Source organism: Anser cygnoides, chromosome 11 (assembly GCF_040182565.1).
Source record: "Anser cygnoides isolate HZ-2024a breed goose chromosome 11, Taihu_goose_T2T_genome, whole genome shotgun sequence".
Classification (NCBI taxonomy): domain Eukaryota; kingdom Metazoa; phylum Chordata; class Aves; order Anseriformes; family Anatidae; genus Anser; species Anser cygnoides.
In genome coordinates this window covers 19,119,187-19,141,547 of record NC_089883.1, presented here as the reverse complement: position 1 = coordinate 19,141,547, position 22,361 = coordinate 19,119,187, and the positions used below count along the sequence as shown (strand labels likewise).

Sequence of the window (22,361 nt, the reverse complement as noted above, 5' to 3'; positions counted from 1 at the left end):
TTCTAATTTAATACAGTTGTGATTTAATGGGTACTCATGAGAAATTATCATCACTGTCCAACACCATAGTAAATACATTTAACCATCTTGAGTCATACCAATAAAATGTATGAATCAATAAGGAGAATTCATGTACTTGGTTCCATTTGCATCTAACTTGATAGCACCTGCTTCACTTTCTAGATTGGAGGGGCAGGGAAGGAAACATACCTTTCCTGCCCTGCAGTATCCCAGAGCTGAAGATGTATCCGCTGTCCTCTGCCACCAACGCCATCTGGACCATTTGGTCTATACACCTTCAAAAGGTAAATTTGCAAGACTGAGTGTTAGCAGTCCAACCTCTCTGAAACACAAAATAACTGACATTTCAAGTTGTTAAATGCAGCAAAACTAGGATTGCCAATGCAAGGATTCCCAGCTACAACTCAATCCCTTTACTTTATAACAAAAGTAATATGAGTTGCATTTTAATTTTGCATTTAATTGAATATTTAAAAATAAAGATAAGCTGGAACTGGAAAAAAAAAAAAAAACATTTCCAACAGACTACACGTTCCAAGCAAATATTTAGAGTGGCCACTGAGTTTCATTAGGCAATCTTATTTTCTGTATTTCAGTTTTCTACTTTTTACTATTATGTTCTATCCTGTTCACATGAAGATGTAATTATAAGACAGCAACGATCACAACATGCAACCTGGCAATAAATTTGTACCAGTAACAGAACCTCATTAGCAAACAGAATATACTCCAAGCTAACGATGTATCTTTTTAGTTGTCAAAAAATTACTGAAAGAGATTAGGGTAGATCTTACCATACTTTATAAAAGCAGAAATTGGATGCTAATAATGAAAGCTGAAGAGTTTACTCAGCGTGAAAATATAAACAAGGGCATCTGTTAGCTTTGGAAGGATCAGATAAAAATAGGTTCACTTATTGTTTAGAACACTTCACATTGGATTGTCTTTTCCTTCAAGTGTTGTTGTACCTAAGATTACTGGAGTTACAAATGTTTTCTTTAAAGACACATAAGCTTACTGAATTTGTGGATTAGATGAATCAGGCTGTGAAACAAACTAAATTATCAGACATGCCAACTGAGAAAATCCACCATGCATACCATCCCACAAAAGGAATACTAACTTATTCAAGAGACTAGTTTCACATCATATGAAGGCATTACTCCTTCCACTACTGTGGTGCATGTCATCCACCAAAAGCCAGTCTACACAATGTCCTAATATTACAACACCCAGACTTCTGGACACTTGGGTAATCATAGAATCATCTAGGTTGGAAAGGACTTTCAAGATCATCAAGTCCAACTGTCAACCTGACCTCCAAAGTCCCATCACTGAGCCATGTTCCTTAGTACCATGTCCAGACCTCTCTTAAGTGCCTCCAGGGACAGTGACACTTCCCTGGGCAGCCTATTCCAATGCTTAACCAGCCCCCCCTCCATGAAGAGATTCTTCCTAATTTCCAATCTAAACCTCCCCTGGCTCAGCTTGAAGCTATTCCCTGTCACTTGTCACCTGAGACGAGAACTGACGCCTTCTTTACTGCAACCTTCCTTCAGGTAGTTGTACAGAGTGATGAGGTCTCCCCTCAGCCTCCTCTTCTCCAGACTAAACAGCCCCAGTTCCCTCAGTTGCTCCCCTCACGTGTCTTGTTTTCTAGTCCTTTCAGCTAGCTTTGTTGCTTTCCTCTGTATGTGCTCAAGCAACTCAATTACAGTAGTGAAGGGCCCAAAACTGAACACAATATTCAAGGGGCACTCAAAATTTTAACAGACTACACTGAAAGACATTTAATACTTCCACATGAGAATGAAAGAAAAAGCTGTGCTAACTCAATTTCTTCGTGCAGGGAGGACCAGCACCCAGCTGGTTATCATGACGTAGTGCCACGCAGCATCCCGTCAAAAGCATATTTGCCTACTTGAACAACAACTTGGGGGTTAAAAAAGCCTTTCTACTTTGTCTTCCATAATTCTTCTCTCGTAGTGGAAACTGCTCAGGAAGCCTGATCAGCTCTATACATTGCGTTACCTGATTTCTTTCACATACATTAAAATGGTTTTAAAGCCATTTCAGTTCACAAACAACAAAAACATTTTTGTGACAGCTCAATCCTTCCTCATGTAGAGAGTTCAACATGAGCTTCTATGATCACAACCCACTCAGCAGATACAAGCATCTACCCCTCCTGAGCAGTAAGAAATGGTTGCTTAGAATCAACTCTTGTTATTTTAACTTTGGGGAAAATGGACACACACAAAAAATAAAAACTGGCCAGATAAGATAATTCCCATGGCATGCCTACACATAAGGATTAGCAGGATAGATTTGGGAAAAAAAAAAAAACACCACAGATGTTAGCCACCAGCTACAAAACAGCTATCATTTTAAAGTAGCACACTGCTTGAGAAAACTCACCACTCTCTTTTCCCGGAAGTCGATGCCCACAGTTGTGATAAACTTGGAATTAAATTTGCCATCTGTATATTGGTAAAGAAGGCTGGTCTTTCCTACTCCAGAGTCACCGAGTGCTAGAAATTTTATGAGGTAATCATAGTCCCCATCAGACATAGTGAGAATTCAGGAGACACCTTAAAAAGCAAAGCAAAAAGCGTTAGTTAGTTAGGCAACAACTCCACCAAGGCTTCTTTTGACAGATGTTTAAAATACAAGTCACCACTTGAACTACAAAGCATCCAGCAGTAGGCCCAGTTCTGTGTTCTTTTACACTGCTTTCACCTTAGACTCCCAATTATGCCAAGGTATCAAACAAAAATTTAGCTGTGACAGGGGAAAAAAAAAAGCATAATTCATTTTTATTATGCTCCTTTTACTACAAAGTGAATGTAACACAATTTTAGCTTCTTCAGGAAAGACTGAAGATCAAGGTCAAAGAAAAGTATTCAAGGTGTCTGGAAAATGAACTGCATAACTGTTTTTAACTTGTGTGAAAGCTGGCAAAAGCTGCTTAAATGCATTAGCGATGCAATTCTGATTTCACATTAATTGTGACATTATTAACACACACAAAATCCTTCCCCCCCCCCTCAGACTGCCCCCTATATTTAAATAAAAAGGCACCACAACACTTCAAATATTACATATTTATTCAGCTTTTGCAAACACACTGTAACAGGCTCTCAGAGTAGTTGACCATAGTTCTGTCTTCTTTTATATGACAACCATTTCTCTATTAATAGCTATTTTTCAGTCTCAAAAAAGTATTTTCGTAACAGAATAAAAAATAGCTTTTTTAATAAAGTTTAGAGGGCTATTTTCAAAAGTTTTTATTACGATGCTAGATTTAAACTATACCATGTTGGATATATTCTGATCAAAGTGCAAAACCAGCTGGAACATATAACAAAAAGCTCTGGAAAATGTAATGTATACTAGAAAAACTAGTGCAGGTGCACTAGTACTTTCCTGTTGAGTAGCTACTGAGCGTCTCTTCCCCCAAAACAAACAGAGAGCTGCCTTATGTTGTTTTCAAAGAAATGAACATGAAAAGATAAGCCTAAAATAACCTTTCTAAAAGCAACAGAAAACTGGCATACAATTGCCTCTTACCAAGGAGGGAAACGGATACCAAAATACAACCAATTCATTTCGTGAATATCAACTCACAGCTTGAGGACTGGAACAAACACCATATCACTAGTATGTAGGCGTCAATCACCACCATTAAACTAAAACCGTAACTATCTCTGAAGTTTCAGCTTTACGTTAGTACTGCTCTTGGATACAAGACAGAACCCCGATCAATCAGCTTAGCCGTGACTGGGCTTACCATGACCAAATGCAGACAGATTTATTCTGATACCTCTGACGGAAGAGTCAGTGGAAAGCATTTGACACCTTTTTGCTTTTTCTTGTCCTGAAACGTCCCCATCCCCAGTCAACGCTTACTTTACATTACACCAGCAATAACAGCAAGCCCTTGCAGGATTGGAATTTATGATAAGCTACCAGAGTTAACAATTGGGCACTAAGACACGAGAGCCAGCCAATCCACTTTCCACTCTTGTGATTTAATACAACATTTTCCAACAGATTAAGAGGTTGAAACAAACAAACAACAAAAAAAAATAGTTATTTTTACATAAATATACGACAGCTGCTGTTCCTGCATCCACCACGCAGGTCTGACAGCGATATAGTCCAGTGAGCAAGTGGAACAGGCAGCCACACACTGACATAGGAACATTTTTAGCAGAAGTGAAAAGCCTGAGCCATCAAACACAATCACAAACACCAGCAAAAGCTTGTGTGTGTGTGTTTGTTTGTTTGCTTGTTTCTAAATCCTCCCCCATCTTGGGGAAGAAGAAAAAAACAGATCATTTACTTTGTGGCTCTACAAAGCCTCTTTTCATTCAAACACATTAGAAGGAAGGGAAAATGCTTTAGAAAGCAAACACGGAGGTTTTTACTAAAGATTAGATTTTATTTAGACTTCCTTCTCCTATACAGTGTTTCTTTTGCTCTCAGATGTTCTGCCAAGGGCAAAGAGTTGTGTAAATATCTCCTCTACTCAAGTATATGTTCTTTCAGCTTCAATACCCCTAAATTTACTGTTGCTTAAAAGAGGCTTAAATGCAAATCTTACAGCCAGTATATTATACAAAGAGAAGCTCGCTTCACGTCTTCTACTACGCTTCTGCACTCATACAGAAGTATTTGCCTTGTCTTGTTGGTATTTTGTTAGCTAGCCGTAGGCCTATAGAGCATATTTTTAGCAGCAGATACAAACAATGATGCTAGCTAGTCAATGTTAAATTAACTTTCTCACAACCTAAATTTTATTTCATCCTGTGCAAGATCTTATGGAGGAAGAACGGGCACTGCAGCAGCATCACTTGGAACAGTAAGAAACTGTTAAGGTTCAGTTCTACTATGAATTACAGTTAAACAGCTGAACCCTTCCACTGGCCAGAGCTAGGGGAAAGCCTTAGACCTTGGGGAGAAAAAACCTTAAGGTATCCCTGCTGTTATATCAGATTTGTGGAACATCTGTTTGGACAAACAGGCCACACCAAACAGACCACTTAAACCTCAACTCTCCGTATGGCTGATAACAAATATAATTTGTAAATGATTGGTAGAAAGCAAGGAGCCCTTCACAGGAAGGGCATAAAAATGCTTTCTAAAGGGGTTGCTTCAGAAGAAAATTTTCTCCTTAGGCTTTTGAAACGCACACACCTTTCACTGCACCCCATAATGTCAATCTGTTATTCAAATACCTCCAGGGAGTGGTTCTTGTGAAACCCTGCACAGTTAACCTATCCTTGGAGACATGCAGAGTTACTTTCAGGGCAGTTTCAAACTTTGTCCTCCTCCCTGTACAAATATTTAAAAAGCAGTCTCCACCCTCTGCTTCCAAGACCTGCAGTCCTAGAGTCCAGACACATCCAGCTCCATACTATAGAAATAAGAATATATTCACAGAAAAGTATATGCATAGAAAAAAAACTGCTGGTGCATTTTTAAAAATCCTGGACCTGTTACTGTAAAGCCGTCCCATTTCTTTCTTCCACTTCTGCTGTGCTTTGAAATTAGGCTTTATAGCATCACACTTTCCAGTCTTTTCTTCCACATTTCTACACCTCTTATATCAAGAGGGTGGGAGGTAGGAATGGAAGAACAAGAGAACATTGATGACACAACCAGAATTTATCAGGTCTCCAAAAGAAAAGGAAAAAAAAAAAAAGCAGCACCTGAAATCGTTGTAGAATAACCATTCCACAAACCCACTTTTAAGAGTAAGTCCTTGTCTGGGGGTAGGAATCACCAGAGGAGGTAGCTTAGACTCCACAGCAAGAAGGGCTGCTTCTTTTGTAAAGCCCTCCTTGAATCCCACTCAGCTCTGGCTTTGCACTTATCCTGACATGCAGACAGACAGGGGTTATGAACAATTCTGGGAAAACTCCAGGGGCTGACAGGACCCCCCCTGCCATCACTTAACCCGTGCCTGTATGGCTGCTGCTCTGGAGCCTGCCCATAACACACACATCCAGATGGTCCTTTGCCAATGGATGCTCCGCAAAGCAGGTGCTGCTTTCATTCAGGAGAGTTCCTAGTCCAAGGTAGTTTCACATTAACAGGCACCAAGGCTACTGGCTCATATTTTTGCCTCTGGGATACAAATAACACAATCCTATTGTGTGATAGAACATTTAGGACTACGGCAGCATTGTTCCTGAATACTTACAGAAATTGGCTTGGCGCAGGATTTCTCCTTTGCAGTACAGGGACAGGGAATATGCTTTTTGAACAAGCAGGCATCACACAAAACACACGACTCTTGCACTGTTACAGAGCTGATGGAGGGAAGGAGGAAGACGGCAGGAAGTGATAAGAGAACATAAGCAAAAAGAAGAAAAAAGCACTGAGCTGCAAGTAAAAATGTGTACACACAGTGTAAAATCCAAGAAATCTGATAATGCTCTTATTCAGACAGTCCTAAAGCACATCAATTTAAAGTAAAGTATACCACTTACCCCAAACTCTGCTAAAGGAAGAGTAAGGGCACACTTTGGATAGTACTCCTACCAGGAGTATTTTTCTAGCACCACCTCTTTAGCACACAGCCAAGAAGTTTACGTGTCACCTGTTTGCATTCATGTTGATGGGTGCTCAGAGATAAAGAGGTGTGCCTCCTCTCCATGTCTAAGCATGGCTGGGAAGCAATTACACAGTTCACATGTCCCATTTGTTTCTAAAGGCAAATAGCATTTCAGAAGAGATTGGTGCATGACCTATTTAGGAGCAGATATAAAATATCTGCTAAATCACCCACACATGTTAATACATTGTGACTAACAAGTGTTTTCATACAAAGATGTATTAAGGATAAGAGTATATGGATCATAACTATTCAGTTTCTGTCAAGCTCCCAGCTTTCCATCCTTCTCTCTCAGTGAAAGCAGGTGGCAGTCTCTAATGCCAACCGCTGTTTTGTTTCTTTCACTCCCATACACAGACTCAAGCACATTGCCCCTCAGGTCCCATGGGGAAAGTTGGCTTTACTATAGGTTTCTAAACAAGAGAAAACTATTCTTTGGCAAACACTGGAACATAGGGTATTATGCCTGATAGGACTCCAGACCACACCCGCAACACCACCTCATTCCACAGAGAAGCAATACATATGTAAATGAGGCCACTTTAGACAAAAGGTAGAAACAAAGGAAACAATGGAAAGGTTCTTCTCTACACTGCAGCACCTAGTCAGCACCCCCACGAGCAAGAATACTATTCTGTATTAAACTACTCAAATAAAAACCATTTGCTTAACTGAACCCTCTCTTCCCTCTCATACCAAGTGAAATAACTACACAACTCAGATGTCACCCCAGTATCCCAGATCTGCAGTCCAGCCAGCCGTACAGCTAATGACAAACATGATAGGATGTACCACATACTCATAAACAGACAAACTAATTAGAACTGAACAAAAAGAAAATGTAGATAAGACCTATACCTAATTCATGTTTTCACATACCACAGGAATTCATCACTTTACCCTTTGGGGTATGTGCAGCAGACTTGCAAGGGTTACACAACTTCAAACAGTGACCAACTTCTGCAAGCCTCTCTAAGCTTTCAGGTAGACATTAAAGACAAAGACAAGTCATGTCTTGGCCTTGCCTTCTTTGTTTAGGAAGATACAGCCCATACTGGAACAGTGAGCACTTCACTAGGCTGTATCGTAGAGGTAGGAACCAGGCTGCAGCAAAGTCTGCAAGTTCTCCCTTCGATGGAGATCCAGCTGTCCGTGGGAGGAGGGAGTGTATTGACAGGCTTACAGCCTGGGGATCTATCACAGCAGGTGTAGAGTGCAACAGGCAAAAAAGTCTCGATCTGCTTTAGAAGGCTTCCCAGTATTTATAAACAATGAACCCATATTTGTAAATATACTGTGAAAACGTTAATGCAATTTAGAGTTCAGAAATGCTTTGCAATTGAAGGTTTCCCTAAATACGGCTTTATTCTTAAAAAGCATTTGAGGCTTCATGCTTACCATGAAAAAGTAGGAAGAAGAGGAGTCCAAATCCCACACAGAAAAGGAAAATACCACAGGCCTCTCAACTAACAATGTGTAAACAAAAGCACAGGGCAATAATGTAGTTGTACAGGTTTCTGCAAGTGCAAGTCAACTTGTACTGGAAAAAAAACGAAGTTTCTCACCTGGGCACTACACAGACATAAACTAACTTCAATAGCTGTTTTTTTTATACGTCACATGACATGTTACAGCAGAAGCACTGGGAAAGGGATCTGGACCTCAAAGGAAGACATGCACTAATCCTGTCATACCAGCACTGCCGTCACGCTGCAGCAAAGCAATAACCACAATCCTGCCTAGCAGAAGTGAAGTGTGGCGATCGGCCGCACCCTGCTATAAGGCTTCAGTGGCACCTTAGTGCTTTCAGAACTGGTCACCGTCAGGCACTTGTCAGATCTGTCTTTAAAAAAAGGGACGAGGCGTTAGTCAACATTCCTACTACGCACAAATGTAATATAAACAAATTATGACAACAATTTGTATATACGCAAGTAACTGCTGTGCTGAGGAAAGAGAGTTAATAAATCTGCACTTGACACTACTAAAGTATTCTGAACTCCACTTTTTTCCTTAGAAAAATACATCACCTGACTTCCTTTAATTTGGCCCAAGTAACACTTTTTGGGACTTCTATGCAACATAAACTACAGGAAGGAAATCACCCCTTCCTCTCATAAGCAAGAAGAGGAGATTCAGTCACTCTGAGCACTTATCTTTTCATCACTCTCAATTGCTTAACTTGACATTTCCCTTAGTGGTATCTTTAGAGGAATTTTAAGGAATTGGAGGATTAATGTATTGCCTCTTTCTTGGAAGGAGCTATGCCATTTTAAGGATACCAAGGATATATATGAGTCTGCAAATATGTGGAAAAAAAAAATGAGCTGCAAAACTGTAGTTTCAAAATGCTGATGTCACATCTACCTCAGCTGAAGATGCTCAGGACACTTTGCCAGCTGCCAGCATAGCTAGAACTGCAGAATTTTGTGGATCTGTGTCCCTCCTGGGAACAAGAGCTTCTGACACCCAAGTTACCTCTTTGAACTCTCATCAGCAGTTGCCTTCAATTTCTAGCAGTGAAGCAAAGGTCTGTACCATTTAAGGAATCACCAGAGTAAAAAAAATTAAAGCAAATATTTCGTTTATTCATTTATTTATTTTTAAAACAGCTCCATACTTACTCTTTCCTCAACCATTCAACTGTTCCTCTAATAAGTACTTTATGCCATAATACCTTACAAGGTAATGTACTAGACTTATTCACTAACTTATGAACAGGAAATGTGAAGCGATGCCCTTCATCCTTCCTTGATGTGACAATTCTGTCTGCTTTGGGACCCAGCTCATGGCTTATCCACAGCCTAACCTTAGCATTTGTAACCCATCACTACGCTGTATCAGCTCTTGAGAGTATCAGGGAATCTGGAATGCCAGTTGTACATGCATTTACACATAGTTTCTAACTCTTTCAATTTGCAGGTCCAGCTAAGAGGCGGCAAAAGTATAGAGTCTCTCACAGCAACATGACCAGAAATGCAGTTAATACAAACACGCTCATAGAGCAGCAAGGACAGAAGGCTTAAAGTGACATGGAACAAAGAGTCTTGGTCAAAGGTTTCCAGTTTTACTGTGGCCAAAGATACTGTTTCTGACCTTCAAACAGACTGAGCTAGGTTTTGCAGAATACATTAATTTCTCTAAGCCTCATTACAGCACATCAGCCCAAAACCCTCAGCAAGTCTCCTGCTGGTGAGCTCCCGCTCCACGGGCACGTCAGGCTGTACATGAGCCAGAAACACAGGAGTCACCAGGATTTCACCCACAAAGCTGCTCTTACTCACAGAAAGAGCAACTTTGCCCACCCACCCACTGAACAACACTTCCAGTTCCAGGCAAGTAAGGAAAGACTGTACTCCTATTTTTGCCCTCAGAAACACACACTGAAAGACAAAGGAGAAAATTATAAGGATCACAAAGAATTATAGCAATTCGGCATTTCTTTAAGGAATGGTTGGGTTCTACTGGAGATAACAAAAATCTTCTGCAGATAGCTAGAATACACATACAACAGGAAAAAGCAGAGGAAATGGGACAAGAAGAGGTAAAAATCTAACAATTGAAAAAGAAAGCAATTTAATGTGAACAGTTAGAATATGAATGGAGTGACATCTCAGGAATAAGATGTGCATGTACTCGTGCTGAAGAAAGTATTAGATTTTACGCTCAGCCAATGTGGATGATTCAGGAGGCTGTAATACACATTAGTCAGGCTAGGTTTTTTGTTTAAGTACATACTCTGTCAACAGCCAGAGGAAAATACTTGCAGCTTCTTTTAAAATACATATATTGTGTTTTTTTTCTCCAGGGCAGGAAAGTTCTCAGGTGTCTCCCACCTTGTTTTGGAGGATAGAAACCTGGAATACAGACAATGTTTCCTCAGAAGGTCAAACTGCCAAGCTCGTGAAGAACACAAGATACATGCTGCATTAGAGGGAAACAATCTGGCAAAAATAATTGATTATGACCAGTTCAATTAAGAGCACATGGAGAAGGTCAGGCAACAAATAACCTTAAGATACCTATTAGACATTGTTAGATAAAGGAAAAACTCAAATATGATATATATTTGACTATAAAACTGCACCATGTTCCTGACAAGATGTGGGCAGCATGCAAAAGGAGCGGGGCAGGAAAAGTTCACTGCAGACTTTAATCCACCTTTCTCATCCTTCAAATTAGGAAAAACAAGAGAGGCAGGTATTTCTCATGAGATTAACTCTTCCTTGCTAACTCAGGTTTTTGATTGAAAGATGGAACAAAAGTTGTTGTGTTTTTTTCCTCAGCTGCTACCTTTCTTTAGCAGTACTGCTTTCCTATAACGTGATCTTTCCTTAGTTTTGGTGCAAATTAACTTGATTTAGTTCAACAATAAATAACAGGGAAACACAGAATACAGGACTTCCTACATTCTTTTCTGACTGTTTTATTCCTCAGGAGGTTAAAAGTTTTCCTGTTACTCAGATGACATAGAAATATCCAAAGTCTTGTAAGTTCCAAAGTGAGTCTGTCTACACATGCCACATAAAAACAGCTAACCACATAGCATCGTAATCTTCTGGAGCAAGACTGATGTGTCAAATCAGGCTTTCAGCAATCATGAAAATACTGTCTCATGCTGACAACCTGTTCCTCAGAAAACTTACTGGTTATCAAAGATACTCACTGAACAACTAACTATTATCCATTTCTAATGAGCTGGAACATTTGCATTATCTATGAACACTGGGCCATGACATTAAGAATACTAAGAAATTGTTTTTGGAATTATGGAATCAGAAGGGTTTCTTAAATGGATCTAGCAAAAAGGGGGGGGGGGGGGGGGGGGGGGGCAAAGTAAGCTTTTAATTACCCGTGAAAAAAATCAGGCAAACTGTCAGTTGAGAAATACCCTGTCTAGTAACTAGAAAGGCTTATTCCTTCTGCCCCTTAATCTAAGATCTGATATGATCAGACCTGAAAACAAGGGGCAGCCAGAGAAGCTAAACAGAGAACTTGTGCATGCAGACTTGGATGGAAAAAAATAGCTAGACTCACAAAACTGAGGCTCTTCCAAAATTTAAAAATAAAAATAGGGATGCTAAGCAGGTGCTAAGCTCGCAGGGTCTACCCCAGACCATGCTGGCAACCTCTGCAATGTGGAGACAGCCAGAGCACTGCAGGCTGGCAGCGTGACACTTCAAAGAAATAAAGAGATGGATCAATATTCTGCTCACAGCAGATCTAAAAAAGGTCCTGAGCCTTTCATTTCTGAGACTGTAATAGCTACAGTCTTAGAGAAATATCTTCAGCTCAGTACTGCATAGGAGTTTTTAGTAAACATGTCTGGAAATAATAAGCATGTGTGATGCTTCTATGTTTCATAAATGCTATGAGAAGATTAGAAATAACTTGCTGAGAATACTCCAGGAATAATTCAACTTGTCCTTTACATAATAAAACGCCACTTCTGCCTCAAATAGACCCAGGCAGTATTCAACAGGCACTACCTGTTCTCTTCGAGAAGTTACTAGCATGAGACAGCAAAGCAGAAATCTTGACCTGTGAACAGCAGGACACAGTTATTTTGGAGCATGGATGTGGCTCAAAGGTATCACTCAAATTCTTCTAAAAAAGCAAAGACAGAAATACGGCTGTTTTGGTGTTTTTTGTTGTTTGTTTGGCAGGAATTGAAAAATAAGCCTGCTCTTGCAACAAGACATCAAATCTTCCCCTTGAACAGCTCCAACCACAGCACATACTAACATTGTCCAATCTTTCTATTGAGGCTCTGCAGTCTGCCAAAATATTCAGACAGTGCTTTGGCAAGATGTTTGCTTCAGTTCGTATCCTAGCAGGGCTCCTTTTCTAGAGCCTCGGGGAAGGGATAATTCAAAAGAAGTACCGATTAAGTGGGCTCAACTGCAGAACACAAAGCTTCCATTCAAAAAGCCTGTTGTTTTTCAGCCTGAGTTGCCAACACTATTTATCTTGCTACTCTGATCAGAATCCCATATTACAGTGTGAATTATAGTTAAACCTTGATATACAGCTAAGATTGCTCAGATAAACAACACAGCGAAACATGATTTCTCACACTAATTCTTGTCATGGAGATATACATGAGCCCTGCAAGGAAAGCAAAAAGAATCATGTCTAATGCCACAGCTTGTCCTTACTCGTCATTTCAGTTACTCAGTTATAATATATAGCTATATATTATTTTCATACCACAGTGGATTCAGATTGTGCTTACTGTTCAGTCAGGAAAGCATAAAACTCTGCGTACTTACGAAGAATCAGAAAGTCTCAAGCCAGCTGATGCTCCCGTTTCATGTAGTGATTAGCAATTCCTTACCTTCTACAGTATTTGGAACTTCAAAGCTCCAAAATAACAAACAGGATATAAAGGACAAGCAGATTCATGAAAGAGCCTATTCAGCTATGCATTTCTGTCTACGAGTCACAAGAAACTGAAACGATGCAATGCACCATCCAACAAGAGCTCCTAATTTGAAAACACTAAACTAGGTGCTGCTGTTTCATCTTCTGTTAAAACGCCAGCTTTGGTTTGAACATAAACCATTGCACATGTTTTTCTATAGAAGAAAACAACAATTCAATAACGAGATTCTAGTAGAAGTAAATTCAGTAAGTGAAAAAGAAAATAGCACTAATCAGTACAATATCATTGACTATGATGGAGCTATAATAACATATAGCAACCCACTCACTCCCAGAGAACTCCCACCTCACAAAGATTCCCATTCTGCTTCTGTTTATGCCAACTGTTACAGCATAATGTATTAAAGCTGAGTTTTTATAAAGAATCTTTATTCCTTTTATTTATATATCTTTATTCCTTTATATTTATTACACAGTGTTTAAACAAAATTCAGAAGCTGGAACTATATTATTTCCTAGTTACAAAGCCAAACATACTAGACCAATGAAACATTACTTTAAGTTTTTCTCCTTAAAAAGCTACTTCGACTTCCCTTTCCTGGAGTTTATTTCCCTCATTCTGCCAGGATATGTTCCATGAACAGTTTATAAGGTGTTTTGAATTCATTCTTTAAGTTTTGCATAGTTTTAGAACTTCTGTTGGTCTTCTTTTTTCATATTTTTTGTACACGAAAAAAAAAAAACTACCATTTCTCTTTGATGGCATTTTTAGTTACATTAAAAAAAAACTGCTGAATTTGATTCTTAGTTTGTCTTTACTGGGCCTAATTACTCAGGTTGTTTTGCTTAAAACAGTGCTGTTAAAAGACATGCTGGAAAACATCAGACAGAGAAAAAGCCACTGGGAGCATGTGGAAGAAAAGCGGGGCAAGCATCACATGCTAGAATATTGCTTGGCTCTATACATCAAACTCAACATCAAAATTTAGTCTTCAAACAACTTACACTATTAGACTAACTCCTTATAGAAACCTCTATCCTAAGATGTTCTGGAAATGGTTTCTATAATACAAAACATTCAAAACACACTTGTAATGCAATAATTGAAGAGTGTTATTTAACCATAAACTACAATAAAGCAACTACGACAACCAACCCCTCCAGCTCCGCACAGGGAAGAAATAACATTAAGCCAGCATCAATGTTTACAAAAAATCCTTGCTCCCAGTTATTTTATATAAGCTTTTTCATACACTCCAAATGTCTTAATGAAACAGCAAGAAAACCCATTTGTGTAGCTCAATTGATGAATTTGTCACTTTTCTCCCATAAATATAATTCAAGGGCTGATGATTAGGACTAGAAAAATCATCTTAAGATACTCTGTGATAGACATCAATTATAATCTTGGGAATGTCTTGTGACCTTCCCACAGACGTGGAGGAAACTACTGTTTTCTGTTCTCTGAACAACTCCTCCTTGGTTATTCAGAGCCTGCAAAAACTGGAATTTTGGTCCACAACTGGAAAAATGCCAACAAACACCTAGACTAGAACGGACACCTGATTACAAGCTCATGCTCGGAGTAACAAGGAATGACCTAATCACATGGGCACAAACATCTTGAGTTTCTTCCCAAGGAGATATAAAACACAGTAATAATATCCCACCCCCACATTACCTTTTATATAATTAAGACTGAAATAATTTACTGTATGATTGAACAAGGAGTGTGAACTAAATGAGCTCTCATGGCTCCTTGCAGTCCAATTTCTTTAAGTAACAATAACAGTCGTGCAACATACTATTTTTATTCCTTTTATCACCAATACATTCATTACACGTGAGAATAAACATAAAGGTGTGCAACCCAGCTAAAAAAAATACCACACAAAAGGACCATTTTATTAAGAATAGTTTATCTATGTATGTTAATGGGATCACAGGAATAAATATGTGAGAGGGAAGGTGGAGTTCAAGTAGTACAATATTTACAAATACTGAGTTAGGTTGTTTTGTATCATGAGATGTTATTTGCACAGTATACTTTACTATCAAAGGTCTAATTCTGCCCTCTGACTACAGAAGGAGTTTGACACAAACACAGTAGAAAATGCAGGGTAATAACCTGGGACCAGAAAGGGCATCTTATGGTTACCAAATCCTGGCACTGGTCACTACTTTTTTTTCTTCTTTCAATCTTGTTGATAAACTTACCCAGGTTTGTCTTTAACTGGGACTGATTTCTTTCCTCCATGTTCCTGCTAACTCGGCTAACCTAGACTGATACAGTTATGAACTACAGGCAGCTTCTCACTGTACGTCATTTGTTTAAGACCGAATCCAAGAAGAATTAAAACACTAATTTGTTTTGTTTTTTGTTGTTGTTGTTGTTTTTTGCTTCTAAGTTTTGACACTATCCCAGTGGGAATGCCCTCCTCTCCCTGTACCATGTTCAAGTCCTCTGCCACTATTACTACCAGCACTCCCCAACCCTTCCAGTTAACCTCAACGAGAATGACACGTGCCAAAAACACTTGGCGATTGCCAAAAACAGCCAGCAAAAAGAAATGACAAAAGATATACTAAATAGCTGCAGTTTTGGCATCTAAACCCAACACCTGTGTTTTACATAAATCAGAATACTTCACTATTTTAAGTTTACATATTCCTCCAGAACACAAGGATTCCTCAATGCTGAACTAGGTCTCTCAAATCAAAACATTTAAGGCTGTTTGCACACTGACATTGTTTCAAAGCTCTTAACACAGTAACACTTGGTATAGGACAACTGTCAGCTCAAAGAAAATAATGTAATAGATCTCAAGAAAATAAATAAAGAAGAGAAAATATTTACGTACCTAAGCTTAACAACTGCAAAGGGATCTGTAGTTTTCCCACAGGTACCTCAGCTCAGAGTTTCCTCACGCAGTCCAGATGTCTTGAATACCATAGTCATGCAAAAAGAGCCGTTGTTCATCTGCAATCAGTATCAGCAGAGCAAGAAAATAAAACCAAAAGAGTGTAGCTTAGAATAATATCTCTCAAATTTGCACTGGCATGCCGAGCTGCCAGCCCTGCACAACCACCCTGCCCACCTAATTACATTCAGCTGCTTGTCATGTGGTCTTGCTGACCGATCAAGTGATCTCTTTTCCTCCCTTCAAAACTAAGCAACATAATTAACAAGTTTTCCCTAAACCAGGTAACAAACCCTGAGCCTTTCCTTAGACTACGGACCCTCTCCCTTCTCTTCATAGGGAAATGGAAGGTGCAGTGTGTTTCATTAAAGATACAAATAAAATACAGCAAACGCAGTAGTCTAATAATAAAACACAGTGAGCACTAAAAGTATGCAAAATCCTGTGGAGAATTTGTCTTCGTCCTGGCTTTATGCCTTTACAGATGACAGAAAAAGGCACCTATAACAAAACCGATGCCAGGACACCAAGCGAGAGCAGGGCGCAAGAGGCAGCGCCCCGGCTCTGTGGGGACCCTCGCGCAGCCCCGCTGTGCCCAGTCCCGAGGGCCCCAGGGGTAAGATGGCACCAGGGACGCTCTGTGGCAGCCAAACCTGAGAGTCCCCCTCAATCCTCCGAGACACGCGGACATGTTACTCACTTCACGGAAATAAAATTACTGATTTAACTTGTAAACCACCTCTTCCTCAACAATGAGCCCATTCATCAGGGCCTGTTAACACAGGCCCCAACAGGCCGGATCCACATGCCCAGGACACACTATGGCACTGGCGCCAGCACCAAGGCTGGCCGGCGCTCCCTGCGCTGCGTCCCCGGGATCGGAGAGGAGCTGGGGGGCTGCTGCCACCAGCACAAGGTCTCGTCCCCTCTCTCAAACATTCCTGACTTTACAGATGCTGAAAGATGTGGACCAAGCGAGTGATGTGTAAGATTTAACAGAAGATGGGTTACCTTGCACAATGCTTTCTTGTCTCAGTTTGCTTCTCACAGCGTTTCAAGTAAGAAAGGAAATTAAGGTTTGTACGACTACTCTCCAGCCTTGTCACTTAAGAAATGCTGCAGATAGCTGGCTGCAAAATTTAGCATATCCTTAATGCATTCATCCACCAGTAACAAAGACAACTCCAGAAGCTTCCTAATTCACTTGCTGCAGTGCTCAACTATCTCACCTCCTTTCCAGTAAATCAAGGCAATGATCATTGCCCTTTTCCTCAGGGAACATGGAAGTTTTGTTATGCTGAGATAGCAAATAATTAACTGCAGCAGAACATTTTTCATGCCCTGCCTTGGTATTTTTCCAGATTTAACTAAAATCCATTCCTTTGACATTTTGTTACGGGTGATAATCTTTAAAAGTCTACCATTCTTGGCTCATTCCAACCTTCAACAAATTTCACCTCAGCTTCAAGAGAAGACAGAAGTCCTTTTTTTGTTCCCACACTCAATAACAAAGTCGGCACTCAATTTTTGGCAAAGTGAACATTTTTTGTCTTTAACTGCTTTCCTGATCAATACCAGCACATCAGCTCATACTGAAGAAATACTTAGACCACAAGTGCTGAGAATGTCTGGTAACTGCTCCAGAGAACAGAAGGAGGAACAGGATAAGAAGTGTTGACAAAGCGACCAAGCAACAGCTCTGCCGTGTTGCAAACAGCCCTGCAGAGCAGCTACACATGCTGAACACAAACTGCCTGCCTGGAAGCCTCAACCCGCAACATTAAAGGAGTTCAAGCTGTTCCACACAGAAACATTTTTGCCATCTGTAAGGGGAGAGTAATTCGTAAATAATTTCCAAACTTCTTCTTTTGATTTCAGAACTAAATGAGGCTGCTTAACTTTCTTCTTACCAACCTGGTACGAAGAACACCAATTCCCACTCTCCCTCTCCAGAAAAGAGTTTTATTCAAAGCAGTAAGACTTCAATAGAAAGACATAGTTGAAATTAAAATTATTTTCTGTAAGTGAAGTTATATTGATTTCAAACTGCAGAGTTAGTACCAAAACAGAGGGTGCCGATTTACAAACTAGGACATCAAAGTTTGGTTACTTAAAGCCTCTGCTTTTAAACAAACACATTTGCAGGGCGTCAGCAAATGCTGCACAAACAGCTGAGCCACCCCTTCTGCGGTGGCAGGAAGCGCGTGCAAACGGTGTGGTGGCAGCTGGAACAGGAACCACTGCAGCCAGCCCAAGGTGAGCCGTCCTCTCGCTGGTATCCGAGGCTCAGGGGTTTATAAGAGACTGGACATTTTACAAATACATGTAGGGGATCAAATTTGCATCAGTAAAGTCCTGCAACTGTGAAAAGCAGTTTTGAAGCTAGAGCTCTAAAGAAGAATGGCCAGTTATTCAGTTATTAAATCTTCCTGCTGTTCGGTGTTGGGGTTTTTCTGAAGAAGTTTTATGAACAGGTTACAAACTGTATGAAAAAGATGATATGAATGCTTGGAATTCATGGCCTTCTTGTAAAACTGATCTATGCCACGTAGGTCTAGGAACTCAGGAGGAAGTTTAAGGACAGTCAAACACATTTGGACAGCACGTAGCATTCTTCATCCCAAGCCTCAGAAAGTTTGCCTTCATATATTCTATGCTCCTGAGAAAAGCTACAAGTGCCCATGCCATCCCACAGCAGACATTTCCCCAAGAAGAAAATGCTAGCTTGTTACCTGTCTGACAGTGGTTCCCACAGGAATCTGGACATCTGCCACTGGAGACAGAAATAGGGGCAAAAGGATCGAGCAACAGGCCACCTCACTTAATGCTACAGACAATTCTCTATTTCCAAAGCCGAAAGCTATGAACTTGCCTCACAGCAGTGTCAGCTGCCCCCAGGCTCCGATGACCCATTTCTGCTGGGGTCTGTTCTTCAGCACTATGACCAGTTATGGCTTTTTCCAACACAGACAAGAACCTCAGCTTGTCTTTACCAACAGCCACAGCATAGTCTTCACATGCCAGAGTGTGGAATGAAAAACAACCAGCAGGCAGCCCAGGGTAACATTATTCATTAGCATCCACAAATCTTATCTGTGCCGCAAAACCTTTACTGGCAATCAAAGAGGAAACTTAAAAAATGCAAAAGGAGGGAAAACAGCCACTGGGACACACTGCCTATGAATTGACTGACATATATGCTGGCAAACTGCAAGAAGAGACTGATCAGATGCAAACAGCAATTATTTCAAGTGAGACAAATATCGTACAAAATGAAAAAGGGGTGGAGGTAAATAGGAAAAATATTTATTGGTACAGGCAGATTCCTACAACTGTAAAATAGAATTACGGTTGTTTCCTTGGAAGAAGGCAGCTTCTCAAGAAAAGACACTTTGGAAAAAGTTAGTAGAGCTGACAGGATGAGCTGCAGAGGAAAACTGACCATCTGTCACATGAATCAGCTTGCCACTTACTGCCACAGCAGTCTGTAAATGCAGCAACACGCCAATATCCCAAGACAGAACTAAACAGACCTGAAAGGAGGGGAGAAAATCCTTTATATTGAACAGCAACTACTCTCCTCACACCAAGAACCCACCAAGAAAGAAAAGGCAACCCATACTCAGAAGATCAACTTTCATATCAGAAATGTAGCAGCTGAACTCTGCCAGCATCAAATCACAAAATACTCCTTCAGCAATTAAAATGAAAGTAGGTCAGGCAGTCCCTTCTGCTACCCAAAAGGCACATCTGTTAAATATTCTGTAATACCGATTTGAAGTAAAACACTTCTGTTCTTTTGTTTCACATGCGAGCCAGTCTAGGTAGTTACTAATGATTGTGAGTGAACTTTCTTTCAGCACTGCAAGAGATAAACTATCAGTTAAAGTATCAATGTTTAAGGTCAGTAGCTTTTTTAACAGGTAACAGCTTCTTAAAAATATTCTCCAAATGTGACTCCGGGTGAATAACTTCCAAGGGTTACGAGATACTCTTCAGGAATAAAGCAAATGTCACACTAAAATAATAGATAGAAGCATCAATTTTGTTTTCATGGAACAACTTACTGCCCGAAGACAGGAATCTTTCCCAGCAACTGGGCACTCAAACATCAGCACTTCGGAAAACCTCACACCAAGCTCTGCCATCTTTTTCACAGGAAAAACACTGAAAGTGTACTTCCAGGAAGCAAATCTGCTTACATTTGAAGAACAGATTAATATCTCAGAAGAGACTAGTAAAATTATCCCAAACGAGTGTATCTAATCAATTTGTCATTTCTGTTGAACTACAAATTTACCGTCTCCACTTTCTATTAACATAATTGTAGTCACAACTTGTCCTGATACAATGCCAAGAGTGTAGGTGCTTGCTCTAGATCTGAATGAAAAGAGAAATGCAAAATTATTTTTTTTTCATTCTTGAATCACATTCTTACTTCCCAATCAGGTTTTGAAATATTAGAAAGAACACATTAGAAAGAATACAGCTATGTACAAGGTGCACCTAATATGTACAAGGTGCTAAGACACCAAGAAAGAGCAAATACAAAGTTCTGAATTTAAAACAGCAATAAAATTTAATAGTTATTTGCAAGAACTAACATTATTTTTGGACTGCGCAAACCTGATCCTTTTGCATGCAATAAGTGATATTCCTTGCAACATTCACACTGTTCAAATTACATCAGCTTAAAAGAGGAATATTTAACCTAAAGATGGAGGAAATATTACACACGCTCTTCTGTAAGTGAGATTTATGTTGGTTCCTCGTGTCATAAATACTTAGGAAGTGAGGGCCTGATTTCATGAAGAAAGCACCTAGAACAGTAACGTATGCAGACAAAAGTGGCCCTGCATTTTGGTATGCAGCTGTAACTGCACAGTAATAATCTGGTATCTCTACGTTCAGCCTGAAGAGCTACAAATCGCATTTGAGATCAATGATCTTTATCTACCTATCAACAGGGTTGATGACTAAGAGTATTAATTAAAAAATGTAGTAGCTTTACAGGAAATTGTCGTACCAATGTAAATGAACATGCACTACAGCTTCCTTGAAAGGATTTTCAGTGTTTTACAGTCTTATAATATTAATACAATTTTGAAAGTTGCTTTGATGTTTTCACATGCTGACACTTAATCAATATGCATTTGTTCTTTGCACTGCCTGATCCAGTCCGTCATTGCCAAGACGACAACACTGCTTTTTAAGATGGATCTCAATAGAGCCCCGATTTGGACAGAGCTGGGTTTTCTTTCCAGCTCTACACCCCGTTCACATCTTTTGTAAATCTATTTAACATGACAAGTGGTCTTCATTCTCCCCATAAGATGACAACAGTGTCTTTTCCACTTTAAATTAGCTCTCAGGAGGAAAAGTTGAATGGCTTAGCTAGTGCTTGCCTGCAGAACTGTGTTTCTCCCACCATAAATGCAATGCTCACTCACCTGAAGCACACTCAATAGAATTAGTTAACCACCTAGGAATAGTTCCATCCACAGACAGGCTGATCTGGGCAAAAATGTCAAGTCTTCCTAAGTGATGTACACACTTATGCAATCAGTCTGCCTAGTTAGAAATTGTTAGGCAAACCCAACTTAACACCTAACACGTTTTCTCCTGTCAAGATAACATCTACTGAACATAACTAGCTGGGAAGCATTTGTTAAACTCATTTTGGCATTCTTTCAGAGTACAGAGTAACTTTGCACTATTTGTTTGATAAATATAGCTATATATTCTATATATGCATAATAGAATATATATTCTGCATTATGCATATATATTCTATGTATGCATAAGTTCAGAACTACAGAAAAATATTCCATTTGTCCTGTATCGTTCGACCTTTCATGCAATAAAGCATATGAAACCTCACTAGACACCTGTAATGCTATTATTATCCCCTATCATTTCTTAAACCACGAACGTCATTAATATTAGAGCTCTTTCATTTCCACATTTATTCAGTGACTCCCTAAGTTAAGTATGTCTGACCTGACTGGTTAATCCAGAGTGTGCTAGAGGAATTGGTGGGTTTGTACAGGTAGTGATTCTGGCATAGATTGCCAAACTGGGACTTTCAGTTCTATTTGCTCTACTCTACTCCTTCTGCAACTTCCATTAAGAAAAAATGTTACTGCTCCCATTCCTCAGGATCACTCAGGATGCGAGGCTGAAAAGAAATTCCCTAAGGTTCAGCACATCACACTGGAAATTGTGTGTGCAATAAGGACTTCTTGAAGCAAAGTTCCAAATTTACAATGCAAAAAACAAAGCTGAAATGAGGACATCCCTCTTAGCCTAAGGAAATAAAGCTTATTAGACAGAAATTGAGTTTCTCTGTCCCTCTGTCATTTCTGCCTTCCTCCCCAGCATTTGAACCTGTTGATCAGTTTCCACACTTCTCA

At 39.8% G+C, this 22,361-nt stretch overlaps 1 protein-coding gene across 5 annotated transcripts in view; it reads right to left on the bottom strand.

Annotated features, from left to right (window-relative positions):
- The window catches only part of RAB27A (RAB27A, member RAS oncogene family), a 35,390-nt gene that overhangs the window by 7,501 nt on the left and 5,528 nt on the right, over positions 1-22,361 (bottom strand). For 2 of the 5 annotated variants that reach the window (XM_048059975.2, XM_048059977.2), the window contains exons 2-5: positions 15,889-16,007; positions 6,230-6,338; positions 2,440-2,612; positions 211-296 (exon numbers count right to left, since the gene is read on the bottom strand). In XM_048059975.2, coding sequence (XP_047915932.1) covers positions 211-296; positions 2,440-2,592 — 239 coding nt within the window. In that variant the 5' untranslated portion in view covers positions 2,593-2,612; positions 6,230-6,338; positions 15,889-16,007. The remainder of the gene's footprint in view (positions 1-210; positions 297-2,439; positions 2,613-6,229; positions 6,339-15,888; positions 16,008-22,361) is intronic. The other 3 variants (XM_048059974.2, XM_013177539.3, XM_048059976.2) reach the window with 2 other exon arrangements.